Source organism: Stenella coeruleoalba (assembly GCF_951394435.1).
Source record: "Stenella coeruleoalba genome assembly, chromosome: X".
NCBI lineage: Eukaryota > Metazoa > Chordata > Mammalia > Artiodactyla > Delphinidae > Stenella > Stenella coeruleoalba.
In genome coordinates this window covers 1,939,788-1,957,909 of record NC_137152.1, presented here as the reverse complement: position 1 = coordinate 1,957,909, position 18,122 = coordinate 1,939,788, and the positions used below count along the sequence as shown (strand labels likewise).

Sequence of the window (18,122 nt, the reverse complement as noted above, 5' to 3'; positions counted from 1 at the left end):
TACTTGATAAGGGACGCACATCCACCGTACATATCAGACTTCTAAAACTCAACAACAGCAACAAAGCAATGGCAGAGGACGCCACATTGGTGATTTTGACTCAAAATACCCAATTAAAAAACAAGCCAAGGACTTGAATAGACATTTCTCCGAAGAAGATATACAGATGGCCAACAGGCACATGAAAAGATGCTCAACATAGCTAACCATCACGGAAATGCAAATCAAAACTACAATGAGGTATCAGCTCACACTCATTAGGGTGGCTACTATAAAAACAAACAAAAAAATACAAGCACGCAAACAGAAAACGACAGGTGTTGGTGAAGATGTTAAACAATCAGCATTGTCGGTGGGAGTGTAGAATAGTGCAGTTGGGAGAGAACACACTATGGGAGTTTCACAACAAATGAAACATAAAACCACCGTATGATCCAACAATCCCACTTCTGGGTATATAGTCAAAAGAATTGAAAGCAGGATCTCACTTTTTTTTTAATGTGGAATGCAGTTTATTGTTATTTTATTTAAGAAGAAATCATCAGACTCAAAAATTTCGAGCAAACCTTTGGATAAGGCTATTTTTTTTTGGTCAAATGCATGGAAATTCGTTGCATTCGTTTATCTTAGGTATACTAGGTATAGGCAGGTAGGTAGATGAAAGATAGACAGAAATGAGGAATCGATTATCTTACTCCATTCAGAAAAAAAATAGACTACAGTAAGAAGTAGTAATAGACAAAGTCTGACAAAACCCACACTTGCTGGGGTAACATTGTTTCTACGAGGCTTTCGTTATAACTTGACTACTTGATTCTGGGGGTAGACCAGTGACGTTGGGAGAACAGCCACAGGTGATGACTCTAAACGGGTGCTTCATTGGAGAGCTTCTCTGAGTCCTTTCCAGGAATGAGTATTTCACATGTTAGGAAAGTGCAAAATACGGAGTCATCTGCTCGTCCACGACCTCTGCTTGACGGGGACTCCTGCCCTCGAAGGTCTTCTGATAGAGGCTGGAAGGAGAAGCTTCCTGTGTATTCCTGTGTCATCCTCGTGGGGCCAAGACTTCACCAAGTACCTGGGATTTCAGAGTCTGGTGTTTGGACTTGTTCAATGACAAGATACGTCTGGGATCCTTTTCTCCTCTTGCCAACGCGTACGGGAGCGCAGCGTGGCATCCCTTTGGGTCCAGAATCCGGTCTCAGAGCTCTGAGGTTGTTTGTTTGTTTGTTGCTTTATCATTTTGATGTATTTTATTTTATTTAAAAAAATTTTTATTGGAGTGTAGTTGATTTACAGTGCTGTATTAGTTTCAGGTGTACAGCAAAGTGAATCCGTTATACATATACATATATCCACTCTTTTTTAGGTTCTTTTCCCATATAGGTCATTACGGAGTGTTGAGTAGAGTTCCCTGGGCTCTACAGCAGGTCCTTATTGGTTGTCTATTTTACATACAGTAGTGTGTATATGTCAATCCCAGTCTCCCAATTTATCCCTCCGCCTCAGAGCTCTGAGTTGAATCGGGGTTATGTGAGTACGTGTCCACCTCAGGACGGATTCTATCTTCATTCTACTGAGACCTTAAAGTCCTGACCATGGCTCATCGGTGTGAACCTTGGTGGTCAAGGCATCCACAGCCATAAAGTATACTTTTCCTTGAATAAGTTACATCTAACTTAAACTACTAGCAAGCAAAGGGATATCTGTGTGCTCTCATTCTCTGTTCTCTGATTTAGAAACGCCTAAAATGGGCAGAATTCCACCTATGCTATAGAGAAAAGTGTTCATGCCAGACACACTTTGCCAGTTCTTCCTAAATATCGTTTTATCTATGCAAATTGTAAGTTGACATAACCCTTGCCCCTAGGCAGGAAATTCGGAGTCAAATGCCTGTAATTGAGTCAAGTCAGCCGCTAAGTACAAGTCAGCAAAATCCAACACAACTATGAGAATCTTAAAAATGATTTTGTCGTCAGTGATTCTATGGAATGATGCTGCACGTGGGATCCAGAGAGATTTCTCATGCATTCCATCCCTGTGGAGAGGAGAGACATTAGGAGCAAAGCTTGCCTTTCCCTGCAAAAAATACAAGAACTGTGGATGCAAGGTGTGAATCGGAGTCTCTGCGTGTCACAGTCACCCGTGGTCATTTGCTGACCTGCAGAACCATGCCTGTTTCACTAGGTCTACAGCAGAGTCCTACATCTTTGGCTCTTTTCTAAAAAGCATTTCAGTGCATTCTACCTATCCACCCGTGCATGAGTGGATAAACATAACGTGGTCCAGCCATACAGTGGAATGGTATTCAACCCTAAAAATGAATGAAGTATGAATACAGGCTATAACATAGATGAACCTTGAGGACATTTTGCTGAGTGAGAGAAGCCACACACAAAAGACCACATACCCTATGATCCCACTTATAGGAAATGTCCCAACGAGGTAAATCTAGGGAGACAGGAAGCAGATGAGCGGTCGCCAGGGGCTGGGGGTGGGAGGAGGTGTGGAAAATGAAGAGTGACCCCTTAATGGGTCTCCTCTGGGGATGACGTAAATGTTTTGGAAGCAGGTAGTGGTGACAGTTGCACAAGACGGTGGACGCTCTAAAGCCACTGAATTGTGCCCTTTAAAGTGGTTCAAATGGTACATTTTGTATGGTGTGACTTTTACCTTGATAAAATAAAAGTGGAAGTCAAAGAATGACTAAACTTTGGACACATTTCATTTGAGCAAGAAATAGTCCTTCTTAAAAGATTATTCTAAGTTAAAAGAAGAAGGAATCCCCCAAATTAAAAGCATTATATGTCCTGGATCTTTTACTGGACTGGGCTTTGACTGGGCTAACATCTTTGACTGGGCTGGCATCATAGTCCTTAATAGCTTTACATTTAAATTCCAAGACAATAAAACATTCCACTGTATTGTTATAAAAATCAGGAGACATTTCTAAACCAAACAAAGGCCCCTTTGGGTATAAAACTAAAAACTCATATTGCAAAAAAAAAAAAGAATACAAACCCTAAACGTTTTTTGTCTACCCCCCTTGTTTTTCGGTCTTAAATGTCAGAAGTAACAATTAACGATTTAACTTCTTCAGAATTTTTATATACAGTCAAGCACGTATATATGGGTGTATGCCATTAAAAACACTGTAAAACATGAAAGATAAATATGAATGCATACGCTTATATTCATAACGATTACGCCTGAGAAACAAATGGGGAAGGACCGGTTGTAAACCGTTACCTTAGGAATTATTTTCAGGAAATCCTGAAAACCCTTTTCAGGAAAAAAATGAAACTCACGCATAAATGACTATGTGTTCTAATAATAATAAAACATAGCATCGTAATGAAAACAAAGCAAACATACAGTTTTCTTTCAACCATACAGGTTTTGTTGATTCAGAAAGTGATGAATCTTACATTATCATTTGTTCTAAGTGGTGCAATTTAAAAAAAAAACAAAACTGGGTTAACGTTTCAACGGTGATTGTTATATCACTGAGAACTTTTTTCATGGCAAGTAACAAAAACCCAACTCAAGTTAGGAAAGCAATAAAGGTGCCTGTTGGCTAAGTGTGTGCTGAAAGGTGATGGAAAGTTGCCTGAATCAAAGGGAAACTATGCAGTCCGTGGAGATCACAATGACCTTGAAACTCAAAGCTGCCACCCACTTCGATCTGCCTCTCCTCAGGTCCACCTGTCTCTTCTCAGCTCCAACCTGTGGAAGAATAAAGCTGGAAAGACGAGTGAAAAGTATAGGGGGAGTGGTCAGAGGAGGACTTGCCGAAAGGGACCCCCCTGAGCAAAGACCAGGAGAAGGTCCAGAGGAAGGCATGGGGGAATCTGGGGAATGAGCACTCCAGGGAGCAGACACAGTCAGTGCAAAGGTCCTGAGGCAGCATCTTTTGTGATAGTTAATCTGTAGTTCCCCACAATAAACCAACGCATCTGAGGGCAGAACATCTGTCTTTATGGGGCAGATGGAGTGGAACACGATCCATTGGGCATTTCTGCTTTGATCCATAACAGGAAAAGCTATCAGCTCAGCTGAACCAACTCAGGCAAGACAGGGAGGTTACTGGAACCCACATGAACCTTGAGAAGGAAGCAAAGGTGGGAATTCCCTGGTGGTCCAGTGATGAGTACTCTGCGTTCTCACTGCCGAGGCTGCGGGTTCAGTCCCTGGTCGGGAAAGTTAGACGCCCCCCACCCCCCGCCAAGCTGCACAGCGAGGCCAAAAAAGAAAGAAAAGAAAAGAAAAAAAAAAGGCAAGTGCTCTCTGCTGCATCTCCCCTTTCTGGTTCTCCAAAATGTTGACCTCACTTTCTTAAACAGCCTTCCTCACCGGGACAAGAAATATGGCGGCTCTGGGTCTTCACACGTGCCCACTGGGCATCACCAGGAACTGCGTCTCCATCTCTGTTTGAGAAATTCTGAGCATGGATCGTGACTGGCCTGGCCTGGGTCATGTGCTCACCTGTGCACCAATCATTTGTATCCGGGAGCCAGGCATTTTGATTGGTGCAGAAGGTCCATCAGCGATTGCTCACCGTGGTGCCAGCCAATCATGGCCCAGCATTGTAGGATGACGTGAACCTGGCCGATCCCACTTGAACCCAGTTTAGGACTCAGAGAAGAGCAATGCCGGGAACGACTGTGTTTCTGCTGGGTCTGGAGGTTCTAGATGCTGGAACAAGAAAAAAAAATCCATCCTATATCAGTGTACCCCACACCAGGGACCTACATTTTCAGGTAGGCACTATGATAGGGTTCTAGTTCCTGTATCGCGATATTTCTATCATTACTTTAAAAACATGACATTTTAAGGTTGTTAGGGGCTGATTTACTGCTTCCACGGTCGATGTCAATGTGACACATTTTACCCTTTTACAGGGCAAACAGGTAGTGCCGTAAGGCAAACAGTATCCCCTCAAAATTCATGTCCAACTGTGACCTCAGAACGGGACCTTATTTGGAAAGAGGGTCTCACTCTGCAGATGTGGTGCAGGGAAGGGTCTGAGATGAGGTCCTCCTGGAGGAGGGTGGCCCTACATCCAATGACAGGGTCCTTCTAAGACACAGAAGAGGAGAGGCCCAGACACAGAGGAGAAGCCCCGTGAAGACAGAGGCAGAGATGGGAGGGACGCGGCCACAAGCCCAGGGACGCCTGGAGCCCCCAGGAGCTGGAAGAGGCGGGAAGGACCCTCCCCTGGAGCCTCTGGAGGGAGCGCGGCCCTGGGACACCTTGACCTCACACGTCTGGTCTTCAGAGCGGAGCGCAGTCAGATTTCTGTTGTTTTAAACCACAAATTTTATGGTAGTTCATTACAGCAGCCACTGAAAACTCATATAGGTACGATCCAAGTTCGAAGGCTAATTAGGAGTCCTAACGACGCCACGCAGTTTCTGTTTCTAAGTATTTTCTTTGCCGTGTTCTTCTTTGGTAAACCACGAACAGAACATCATATTCTGCTTCACGCTTTCTAATCGTTTTGAGTCATGTGTTCCTTCCACTTTATTCCTAAGTAAATTCTCTTTGCATCTTTAAAGACCATGTCCCAAAGCCTGTTGTAACTTCTTTGAACTCAGTTTGGGTTTGGGTGCCTGTCTAAGCTCTTCTGCTTACAACGCGTGCCTGTGTGTTGTCCGTGCCCACGCCACTGACAGTTCGGCAAATCCGTGTTTCTCTTCCGCGATGTGCAGGGAGGACTGACGGTCACCAGACACAAGAATGTCTTCCTGCTTGTCTGTTTTCAGAATGACTTAAATTCTCTGCATAAGTCATCTGTTGTCTGTAAGTGAGGCTGCCCGTCCTACTTCATGAAAGAGGCATGTTCCCAAAGCACAAGGGACCTTACCTGGTGTCTTGAATGCATCCACAGGTGAGAGAAATACCCTGGGATCTAGCCTTATGAGACCCACGAAAGGGCCAGGGATCCAACCCTCGCCCCCTGCAGTGGAAGCGCGGAGTCTTAACCACTGGACCGCCAGGGAAGTCCCAGAAGTAGCTTTTAGTGACCTTTCATTCCAGCCTTTCGTGCACCTGCCGTATGAAATACCAGAGAAGCTACTTGATTTGTATTCCCAGAGGCAGGATGTAAAATCAGCATAAATGCAGGTCAAAATGCTTTGTCAAAAAAAAAAACAAACACACTGAAAACCGCAAGTCTTGACACTGCGTAGAAGGTTGAATAGTCGCCATCACAGGACATCTCTCCGGCATGAATAGTTTCACCTTGAGGTAGAGACCACTGGTAACTTTTATTTCGAAACGGAAGCCCGATCTTGGTTTCTGACACGTTGCCATCCAGAGCTGAGGTCTTTTTTTCTCTTTTTTTTTTTCTTTTTTCTTTTTTTTTTTTTTTTTGCGGTACGCGGGCCTCCCACCGCTGTGGCCTCTCCCGTTGCGGAGCACAGGCTCCAGACGCGCAGGCTCAGCGGCCATGGCTCACGGGCCCAGCCGCTCCGCGGCATGTGGGATCTTCCCGGACCGGGGCACGAACCCGTGTCCCCTGCATCGGCAGGCAGACTCTCAACCACTGCGCCACCAGGGAAGCCCCAGAGCTGAGGTCTTTGAACGGGTGCCGTGGCGTGGGCTGCTGACCCCAGTCTGCATGGGATCCCGTGGCATGGAGGAGAGAGCTGAAATTCCATTATCTTATCCCCCTGCACTTGGTTTCCTACCAAGCAGAATCTGGAGACCCAGAGTGGAAGAGCCTGTGTCTGTGACTTGTTCTAGATGCTTCCGGCTCAGATAAGGGGGAGGGATGGAGAAATAGCTTCCAGTTTGCCGAGCAGTCCCCTTCAGCGCGTCCCCCATGGTGGGTCGGACTGAGGTCACGTCTGTATCTGATGCTTTTTCTGTAGATTTCTACCCTCCCCGCTGAGCAGAATTTGCTCCAGCCCATTTTGCAGATATAATTCAACTGTGCTTGGGAGATCTGGGGAGTTCCTCTGAGGTGTACTTCTTATTTTTTTGTTCTAAAAATTCGCTGTTGAGAAAAATCTGGAAGCATTTTAGTAAATGCAGCAGAATGGGAGACTTCCACTGACTGTGGTATGAAGGAACGAGGTGAAACAAAAATATCCCCTCGTTTTCAGAGAGGTTGCCAGTAGCTTGTATTCTCATTTAAGGCTTACCCTAGACAGACCCGGGGCAAGTTTCACATGCAACATTCCTGAAAGCCTCTTTCTGCTCAGATAAAGATACATCCCCACTAGCTATTAGTCTACCCCTGGGATTTCCCAGTCATGCGAGGAGACGTTTCCTGTGCAGACTTTTTTTTTCTCCTTTCTCTCCAGTCATCCTATAATATGTAGGGTCAGTCCTTCATCTGATTATGGAGGCTGGGTAGCAGCCGCTGACGCAGGATTTACTTTTGCAATCCCTGTTAAGCAAAAAACCATATAATCCCGTGGTCATGCACAGCCCCCCCCGGAACATGAAACTCTCCCATTCAAGATTCAGAGCGCCTGCTCTAGCAAGAAACAGCCACTGTATCCCCAGAGACCCTGTCTTGGGGAGAAATCAGGTAAGAGGATGAAAGATATAAGAAAGGAGTAAAAAATAAAGGAGTGTGGGTTCCACAGATCCTGTGTATTAACCACGGGTACGACACAGGTCCTGTGTTCGGGTCTTTGTCTACAGGATTGCATCCCGTGGTCACAGCAGCCCTGAAAGATGGGCATCATTGTTTTTATGCTACATTTGGGGAAGCTGATTTTAGGGAAGGTTTCTGCCCAGCCAAGGAAGAGTGGGAAGGAGGAAAGAGGGGCGTAAGCCCAGCTGTCTGTACTCTTTACCAGTGGCTCTGCTGTTAAGGGGGTCCAATGAGAAGAGTGGATGGGAGGGCTCTTACGGTGATGCAGACAGAATCCTTCAAGAAGACAGATGCCGCTAGCATGAGAAAGATGGAGAAGCAATTGCTGATAAAATCGTGGGGTGCGCCGTGCAAGGAGCTGCCATCCCCCAAATCACATGGCGTTTGGTGACTCTGATGGACTCCAACCTCTTGTCGCTTTGGAGGTCAAATCACTCCTTGCCTCAGAAAGCACGTTCCGCGCTGTCCTAACTTACCGACCTGGCCCTTGTCCCCTCTACCCTCCGCAGCCTCCACCTTGCGGAATTGTGGGGAAACAGGTACATTTAATTCAACCGATATGTATTTAAAACCCTCCGTATTCAAGGAATTTTCTTGGCATTTCTGGGGATCCAACAGTAAATCAAACATGGTTTCCGGAGCTAACCACCGAGGGAGCAGAATAAATGTCGAAACAAAAGGAATAAATACACCAAACTATTGATTTTTTTAAAAAAATTATGGAATCATGGAAAATCCGTAAGGCTGTATTCATGGAGTTGTCATATCCGTTATGCACTGTGACTTTTTAAATCTACACATTTCTTAGTAGAATTGAACCTCATTCATTCCCTCACTCACTTATTCATGCATTTGTTTGAGCTCCTAGGGTGTGCTAAGCTCTGTGCTAGTTTCCGGGTTTCGAAACGTAACCGTATAATTAGACAAGGGCAAGTAACTGGCCATAAGACAGCAAAGGGCCACATGGATGGGCAGGAATGTTGGAAAGTGCTATGAGATGGAGACTGAAGAAGAGATCATCAGGCAGCGGCAGGGAAGGGACACACGATGGACTGAAATACGTACCTCAAGATGAGAACGTGCATGGACGTCACAAGAAGGAGGAAGAGAAGAAGGGAGGGGTCTGCTACCATTTCTTCAAAGCCGGGACATCAGCAGATACAAGGTCCCTGGACAGGCTGGCAAGACCCTGCCATGTCATGTGTCACCGTGGACAACTTCAGAACTTGTTTTGAGGATGGGGCAGCCCTCCAGGTTGGTGGTGGGACAAAGAAACAATGGATGAAGGAAGAGGCAGGCAGAAGCTAAGACTTGAGCACCAGACTACCGTACCGAGCGGGCAAGACCGTTGGGCTCAGCAATTCTCAGGAGTCGCAATCCACTAGACTTGGCCACCAGTTGGCTTCAAGGTCCTAGAGGAGAGGCACATGGGGACCGTGACTTGGGTTTCCAGTTTAGCTGAGTAGGTGGATGGCAAAGCCACGCAAGAAAGCTAAGGAGATGTTCTGGGGACAGGTTTTTAATAAATGTAATTAAAGGGTTTGGGGCATGTCAAGAAAGAGGATCCCTAAAACCAGTCCCTGGAAATATGTCAACACACATTATTGCTAATGGACGCAGTGAATGGACCCACTTATGAACTGGCCCCTGATCTACCTGGTGGATGCCCGCCACCTTGGGCAAGGGGCAGTGAGGAATTCCTAGACATTTTTTTGTTGTTGTTTCTGGTTGCAGTGGGTCTTAGTTGCGGCATGCGTGTGGAATCTAACCCAGGCCCCTTGCCCTGGGACCACAGAGTCTTATCCACGGTGCCACCAGGGAAGTCCCTCCTACACACTTTTCAGGAGAAACCAGGCCAGTCCATACTGGGTGCATCAGAAGCAGCTCATCTGAAGGTTCATTTCTGGACACCTCCTAGCAGCTCTTGGACAGGTACCAGGCATGCCGCAGGCTCACTCAGGACACCTGGCATGTTCCCCTCCTGGATGCCGGCCCTGGGACACCCCTGTTTCTTTCTCTTCACAGTGGGTGCTCTTCCTAGCTCTGCCCAGGGGGGCTCTGCTGATGAAAGTCCTCACCTGACCCCTTGGTCCCCTTGCCCAGAACTGATTCCTCCTGGGAACCAGGATACCTCCTTCTCTCCCTTTCCCTTCTGCGTTGGGGACGCAGGGTCCTCGCCAACCTCTGTTATTTCGCCCTGTCCACAAGCGGTTGTCACTTGCCCCAGCAAGTACCACCGGGCTCCCCAGAGTGCCGGCAGCGGCCCAGCCCCCCTCGGGCTCTCCAAACGGGACGAGAGCATTCCACCTTTTTGGCAGGAAGATCCTGGCAGGGGGAGGGAGGCTGGCGGCCAGGAGCCACAGCAGAGGCGGGAGGGCGTGGCCGCGGGGCTCACGTGGCAGCCGCGCCTGCCCCTCCGGGTCGGGGGGGCGGTGGGATGCCGGCGGGCGCAGCCGGCTCTTGCCAACCCCGGGGTTCGGAGGCGCGGCCAGAGAACACTCCGACCCGCCCGGAAGAGTGCAAACCCTGTTCCCTCTCTCCTCTGCGGAAAGAAGGAGACCCTCTCCAACTCTGCTGGGAAGGGCGCTCCGGGTGCGGACTTCGAGCAGCAGTTCGCACCGCGCTCCGGGCCTCTGCCCCTCCCGCGGGTCCCCAGAGTTCGTCTTGGACCCGCAGCCCTCCTTCCCAAAGCCGTGTGCGCTTGGCCCCTGCCGGTCGTCCCGGCGGCGTGGACGAGGCGTGCCCACTCGGGACGCGGCGCCATGAAGAGCCGAGAGGAGGGCTGAGCGCAGAGCGGCGCGGCCAGGGTCCCTGCGCCGGGGCCCGCGCCCCGTCTCCCCGGGGTGGGGCAGGGCGGGGGTGGGCCGAGGCGTGCACTCGGGGAAGTCTCTGGGCGACGCGCATAAAAGGGCGCCGGCTCGCCGCGCCGCGCTGGGAAGCCGCGCCGCCTCGCCCCCGGCCCCGGGAAGGGCATGGCCCCGGCGGACCCCCGGCAGTGACGCGCGCGCGCCGGCCCCGCGGATGCTCTGGGCGCAGCGCTCCCGTGTGCCGCGGCTTCCGAAGGACAGGTGAGGACCGAGGGCGGCCGGGGCGCGCGGCGGGGAGCCGGCTCTGTCTGCCAGGGGCGGGTGACGAGAGTGCGGGACGGACCTGTGCCGCGGGGGGCGAGGGCAAGCAGACGTGTTGAACTGTTTCCTGGCACTACAGTGGAGGGGCCGAGGGGCCGGCTTCCGTCCAGGCGAGAGGCTGACGGAATCCTCCGGGAAGATGCGCTGAGTAGGTCTAAGGAACCCCCGAGCCTTTCTTCTCTCCTCCCTCCCCCTCGCGACCTCTCATTCATCCCTCCCCGGTTTCCAGGGCGTCACCAAGGGGATCCCCCAGCGTAAGCGATTGCGCTCTTGCGTTGGCGGGGGACACCGCCGCTGCAGGGCCGCCTCGCTCCGGGGGCTGAGACTCTCGTCCTTCTCCCCCTTCGTCTTCCCCTGGAAAGGGGGAGACGCGAAGCCCCCCTCAGCCGGGGGCTGAGCCGCGCGGGAGCTGGGGAAGTCACCGTCTGGGAGAGACGTCCTTCGCTGCCCGGGTGCCAGGCCTCAGAGACCCGCGGGGCCACCCGAGCCGCGCTCGGGGAAGGCTCGGCGTTCACCGCGCCGCCTGCCCGCCGCGTGAGCGCGGGCGCTGGAAGCCGGCCAGGGGCGCAGGGCCGCGCGCCCGGCCCCTCCAGGTTGTCTATCGCCTGGTGTCCCGTGGCCAGCCTCCCGGGGTTCTCCGGGCGTGCCGGGAGGTCCTGCAGGCTCAGGGCGCTTTCCCTCGAGACCTCGGGACCAGGGTTCCCGGGGGAGCGTTCCTGCGGTCTTCCGGGGGCAGCCGGCTGGAAGGCAGGATGCGGAGCGCGGCTGGGGAGGGGGCATCGGGAGGCCGTCGGCAGAAAGCCAGGGCGGAGGTCAAGCGCGCAGGCGGGAGCGGGGGAGACCTGGGCTCAGCAGAGCCAGCCGGCTGCTCTCCGCAAAGCGGCAGCGGAGGAAGCTGCGCTTGCCTGTTGCGCGGCCGCCTGCACCGACAGCTCTGGAGGGGCAGCTGAAAGGCGAGACGCGTCCGGATTTTAGAGAGCATCTCTTTGGAGGCCCTGTAACGGATGGAAGGGCTGCGGCCTCGGGGTGTCCCTACCGCGTGTCAGCGGAGGGAGAGTTTATGATCAGAAGTGAGGGCTTGCCCAGAGCAGGGACGAACCGACAGGCGCGTTTCTCTTCCGTGCCCTTTACTCTCCATGTGTGTTACTTCTCTGCAAATAAACTTCATGCAAGAGTTGACAGAAATATGAGTCGATGAAGGAAGGCATGACCGATGCATGAAAAAATAATCACGGACATTCTAAATGAGGTAGCTGATGCAACCTAATTTTTTTTTTTTTTTCCGGTACGCGGGCCTCTCACTCTTGTGGCCTCTCCCGTGGCGGAGCACAGGCTCCGCAGCCATGGCTCACGGTCCCAGCCGCTCCGCGGCATGTGGGATCTTCCCGGACCGGGGCACGAACCCACGTCCCCTGCATCGGCAGGCGTACTCTCAACCACTGCGCCACCAGGGAAGCCCACAACCTAACATTTATCTGACCGTTTCTTTCCTTCCCTCCCTTCCTTGCTTCCTTCCTTCCTTCTCTCTTTCTCCTTCTTCCTTTTTTTTTTCTTTTGTCTTACCGATCTTTTTTGTTTGCCTCAAGATTCTTCATCAGGAAATAATTCCTTTCCTCTTTCTCTAGTGGCAGATTTTTCAGAGGTTTGCCCCAAATTTCCTCTCCGGTAACCATGGTGCTGCACCATCTCAACATTTGGGCTCTTCCAAGGAAAAAACAATGAAGGGTCATAAACAAAACCACATATAATGGAACATATTTCGCTTTAGTGAATGCCTCTGTAAGCACTTGAAGAAGATATAATTAAAACTTTAAGGAATGGCATTAAAAGAAGGAAACCCTTCTGATAATAACGGCCTTCCTGAGAAGCTTTTTATTCCGATATATACAATAAGCAACGGCTCGGCAATAACGTTGGAGGCGGACGCATAACATTTACTTTTATTATTCATTTTATTATAGAAACATGAATGTATCTGTCCTCTCTCTGTATCTATAAGCACACACATATATACACATTTATACAAATATATATGTCTGTGTATGTATACCTTTGTACACGCACATATGTATGTAAGTACATTTATGGGCGTGTATGTGGGCGTGTGTATTCCATACCCTCCTACACAGCATAGGGAGATCTCCAAGTCATCCCAAAGTCAGGAGGGAAGGTTATATTCTATAGCAACGATTAAAGTGAATGGCGGAAGATTTTAAAAAATAAATTTTCTGTTTCTTGATGCACATGTTTTGTGTCGCTGACATACACTGTGTGATGTCTTGCGAAGCTTACCCCCATGGTGCACATTCAAGTAAGATCCGCTGGAAATACGGAAGCGCTACCTGACATCTGGTTTTGTGGTTCCACGACAGGTGTCCTGGGATGACCCACCCCGACAAGATGCCAACGCGGGCGCAGTGGCGAGCACTCTCCGTGGTGCTGATTCTGCTGTGGGGACATCCGCGCGCCGCGCTGGCCTGTCCGTATCCTTGCGCCTGCTATGTTCCCAGCGAGGTCCACTGCACGTTCCGCTCCTTGGCTTCCGTGCCCGCTGGGATTTCTAAACATGTGGAAAGAATCAATCTGGGGTTTGTACCACGTTCTTTCTGAGCCATCGCAGCCTCCTCGCATGCGTGTTGATTTGGTTTTTCGTTATGTGTGTGTGCGTTTACGTAACTGCGAATACATGCTCCTTTATGTGTCACTGTGTCTTGCGTTATGTGCTCCTATATGGGCTGAATCGAGGGGGCATTTGTAACTATACTAAATGTGGTCCTTTGGGGGCTGTTACCTGAATTGATCCGTCACCGGAAGCTTCTATCACAAGGCTGAATAACGAACCGTCTCGGACAGCTTCAGTTCCTTGCTAAGTCTCCGTTGATAACAGTTCTTTAATGCAGATATGAAAGCATATGACACACACATAAATATACTAATAGTATTCTAAATGGACTTCAGGAACTATTACATAATAATAAGAGGAATAAGTGAGGCATCTGTGACACTTTGTAGGTTATCTGCGTGACGCAGTTGTGACATTGAGGAAATAAGAGTTCTTTCAGATTTTGCCTATTTAAAATATTAGTATCTTTTTTTTTTTTTTTTTTTTTTTCGGTACGCGGGCCTCTTACTGTTGTGGCCTCTCCCATTGCGGAGCACAGGCTCCGGACGCGCAGGCTCAGCGGCCATGGCTCACGGGCCCAGCCGCTGCGCGGCATGTGGGACCTTCCCAGACCGGGGCATGAACCCGTGTCCCCTGCATCGGCAGGCAGACTCTCAACCACTGCGCCACTAGGGAAGCCCAATATTAGTATCTTTTAAACAGATATTTTAATGCAGCATTTCAGGGTAGAATTTTTGTATTTTTAGTTTCCTTTTGTACCTATATATGCTTTCTGTACATTAGTGTACATTGCTATGAATTACAGGTACTCATGTGCAATTTTCATATTAAACAATGTACAACTTCAATAGTAAACAATCATTTGGACTGCTTCAACAAAACCTATTCGCTACTTTCTACCACCCATAAAACAACGAAATTATTTAGGGTTTGATGAATAGCCGCTGTGGGGACATTTTCATAAGATGAAACAAAAAATTGTAAACCTGCCTAGACATCTCTGAGTACAGAGCTTCAACCGTTCTTGCATTTGTCGATTATAAAGTCCAGTAGTAGAATAAAAGAACGGGAAGTTAAGACAATAAGAGAAAACACTGAACCCATAGCAATAGACCATTAAATAGCCTTCTCCAAAAAAGTTTGGCAAACTTTACGATTTGACACTCTGAAAAATCTAACACAGTGATGATGGTTCCATGGGGAAAACAATTTGGCTTTGCCAGCAGAGAGAACAGTAACAGTTTCCTTGTTGCCATCTTTAAATCATTTTACAATTTTAAAACCAGTTTCCTTTTCACAATCTTACAGTTCATTCAGAAGGGGAACTGGGGCTGCTTTGAGTCAGGCCAGGATGGGCTGTGCTAGCTTGTGGAAAGGAAAATAGAGCTTATCTATGATTTCTCTTCTTTCTTACACCTCCTGGGGTGCAAAAGAGCTCTGTCTATAGGGGTCGCCCCTTTCATGAGGCATTTTCAGCATAGTGTCCCTCTTGCGGGTTAACCACCTAATCCCTCAAGGCTGACCCCTTGTCAGGGCACAGAATCGGGACTACTGTTAGGCCTTAGGGGAGCCCCCTAGACAGTGTGGGATCGAAGGTGCAGGGGGACTGTCTTCTGCTGTGTTTCCTGTGTAGGAGCCCCGAATGCCTCACCCGTTGTGTGTTGAGGATCTGGGCTGTCAGGCTGGCTGGGGGGTTGGGGAAGACACCGCATGCATCCTCTCCCAAAAGTTAGCTGTGTGATAGCTTGAGACTTGCAAGACCTATAAACTGTTTTTTTGTGGAGCTGTTTGCATCTCATTCACAGTTTCCAGGAGGGTTCTCTTCCGCCCATCTTTAAATTGACGTGTTTTGTAAGCGTGGAACCTATGTCACGTCTCAATGAGAACATAGTTCTTGGTGGTTTCATTTTAAACAATCAATGCTGAAGACAGTGAATTACAGTGTCCTATAGGCTTTGCCACTAGAATGAAAGACAGATATCAAAATTATGCTTTTTCCTACCATCTCCAATAAGATCTTGAGATGGTTTTGTGTGATATTAAAGATAAAGGGGAAAAAAAGGAATAGCTTCACTGCACCCACATATATTACTTCCATCTGGCTTAATTTGTAACATTATTCAATGTGCCACATTTTAAAAATCAGTCTTACAATATCACAGCACTATTTCTGGAAACCAGTCTCGAAGCAGATAAGGAGGCTGGCATTGTGCCTTTTGTTGGGGAAAAAAAAACCAAAAAACAAAAAAACAATAGCAACGTCTAATACAGATAGAACTCAGGGTCTGAGTTGTCTGTTCACGGTCTGGAAAGGGTTTAAAACTCTCAAGGAATGAGGGATTATTGGCAGAGCAGTAATGAAAAATTTTCATTCCCACACAGATGTTTTTAGGGTTCTCACTCAGCACTGAAAGAAAGATCTGCTGTTTCCTGTTTGGACAGCCCCAAAGCTTTTTCAGAAATCACTTTCCAAATATTTCTGAGTAAGAACATATCATGCAGTTAAATGTCTGATTTATAGACCTTTAAAGATTTTCCCCCCTTTGATTGAAAGATGCGTTTTGATGACATCTTTCTGAAATTTCTCCCATGCCCATCAGCTCTTTTTCATTTTAAATTCTGCTTTGGGATCCTAACGGGTATCCGTGAAGCAATTTTACATATATTTGTTTTTTTCTTTTTTATTGGCGACATCATTGACACCCTTATATGAGTTTCGGGTGTAGAACATGATGATTTGAGATGTGTATATATTGCAAAACGGTTCTATGTTTCTGATATAAAAATCATTCCATTTAGCTGGTTATGTAGTCAGTTATTGCCCGTCAACAGATGAGGAAGATGCTTTGGAGAGAAGGATGGGTAGCTGACCAGTTAAAGGATGGGACTGTACACCAGGTCATTTCAGTCTGCCGGTCAAATTATTTTCCTGACTGCCACGTGAGTTTCCCCGTCTCTCTGCCGGCTTTTAGACAGATGCGGAGAGAATTCACCCACACCCCTTGGGTGTGCAGAGAGAATACAATGCTTCCTGCATTTGCCATTCACGTGATTCCCTTGTCTTTTGTCTGTCCTGGAAATGTCCCCCCCCCGGCCCCCCCACCCCGCATTTGTAACCTTGACACCAGCAGCTCCTGCATCTGTCACTCTCTTAAAAGGAAGCACCAGGAAGAGGGATGCAGGAAGGAGGATTCCTGAGCTGACATGCCCCCCATCCAGGACTTTGAGGGGATTTACTCAGGTGGGGAGGGAATCCAAACAAGGTGACCCCCTGCACCCAAACATCTTCCTCCCCTTTATCTTCTGCCCGCCGCGGCACCCACCGTTGTTGCTGGACGTCAAGTTGGAAGTGAGGCTCTGGGGAGACAAAAAAATTCCAGGAGAGGAATAGCACAGCCTTGAACGAAAATGTGCTGCGGAACATCAGACTCTTTCTGACCCACCTGAGAGGTGGAGCCTTTGACTTGCACCACCGCTGCCTCCGAGTCCAGACCTGCCTCTTCCCTCTGGCCTCTCTACTCTTCTTTACCTCTGGGGTCTTCGCAGGTGGCGTCACCTCCCCCCAAGCCCTTAGTGCATGCGTCCATTCGGGAATGCTTCCTGCATGTGCACGTCTCAGGTCTTCACTTGCCTCCTGGGTCCCACCCTCACTGTGGCGTCTGACAAGCCTCTTCAACATCCCGTGGCAAATACAACTTGCAAGTGTTTCCCCCGCAAGCTCTTCCTTATCTGCAGTTCCATCCCTCAGCCATGCCTGTGGCCTCTTGCTCTAAGCACGTCTGGAAACTTCCCACGTACGTTGATCTCCACGGTGGCCACCCTGCCCGCGGACACCGGCGTCCCTCCCCGGGATGCACGTGGTCTCCTCCTTCCCCTCTTGTCTGTCTCTGACCCATTCTGCACAGAGTGGACCTTTGTTGTTTTACCACGTGACTTTCTTCATGCCACAGCCTTCCTGAAAACCCTCTAGTGACTTCCCGGTGGACTTGGAACAAAGGAAGCTCTTTCCTCTCTACATCCTCCCAATTCTGAGATTACCTGGTCCCTGCCAGCCTCACCAACTTCCCCTGACAATATTCTCCCACAAACTGTTTCCAGACGAGCGTCAGGCAACAAGGAATGGAAAAGAGTTTACGCGCTGATACTCATCCCCTCTTGGGTGTTCACCCTCTCGGGCAGGTTTCTTGGTAGCGTCCAAGTAATGATGAACAAATGAGGCAGCGCACCAACCCCCCATCCTGTCCCAACCTGGGTTAAGGCAGGGACTCTCCACTTCAGCACATGACGTTTGGGGCCCACTTACCACGGTTCCTTGTCATGGGGGCTGGCCAGTGCATTGCAGGATGTTGAGCTCTGGGGTGGACCTCACCTCCCTAGAGGCTGTGATCACCGAGGTGTGGGGCACGTATGTGTCTCAGGAGGAAACTGGACCTGGCCATCACCTGCCGAGTTAGCTCTGAGCTGTTACCGGCCTCCTCTACAGACGCATTTCCTTTTGTTGAGGTGATAAGGGGAAGTACAGAAACCATGTCAGAATAGATGTGTTGGATTTCCACAGAAGCCCTGACCCCAGGTTCCTGCCCTACGACACAGCAAGGTACAGGATTCTCTGTTCATCTTATAATTGGTTCTCCAGGGATTCACTTTGGGGATTCCCTGGTGTCACTAACCACGGAGCAGCGAGGGATTTCCAGACCGGTCGAGGAAGCGTCTTTACCAATCTCTCTGCAAAAACAACACCCCAAACGCACCAGAATGTTTA

General features: G+C 49.2%; 1 protein-coding gene across 2 annotated transcripts in view; it reads left to right on the top strand.

Annotated features, from left to right (window-relative positions):
• The window catches only part of MXRA5 (matrix remodeling associated 5), an 81,966-nt gene that overhangs the window by 42,729 nt on the left and 21,115 nt on the right, over positions 1–18,122 (top strand). Inside the window, exons 1-2 of one of the 2 annotated variants that reach the window (XM_079909862.1) lie at positions 9,960–10,677; positions 13,110–13,325. In XM_079909862.1, the coding sequence (XP_079765988.1) occupies positions 10,631–10,677; positions 13,110–13,325 (263 nt within the window). In that variant the 5' untranslated portion in view covers positions 9,960–10,630. Of the gene's footprint in view, positions 1–9,959; positions 10,678–13,109; positions 13,326–18,122 lie in introns of those variants that run through there. The other variant, XM_079909863.1, reaches the window with a different exon arrangement.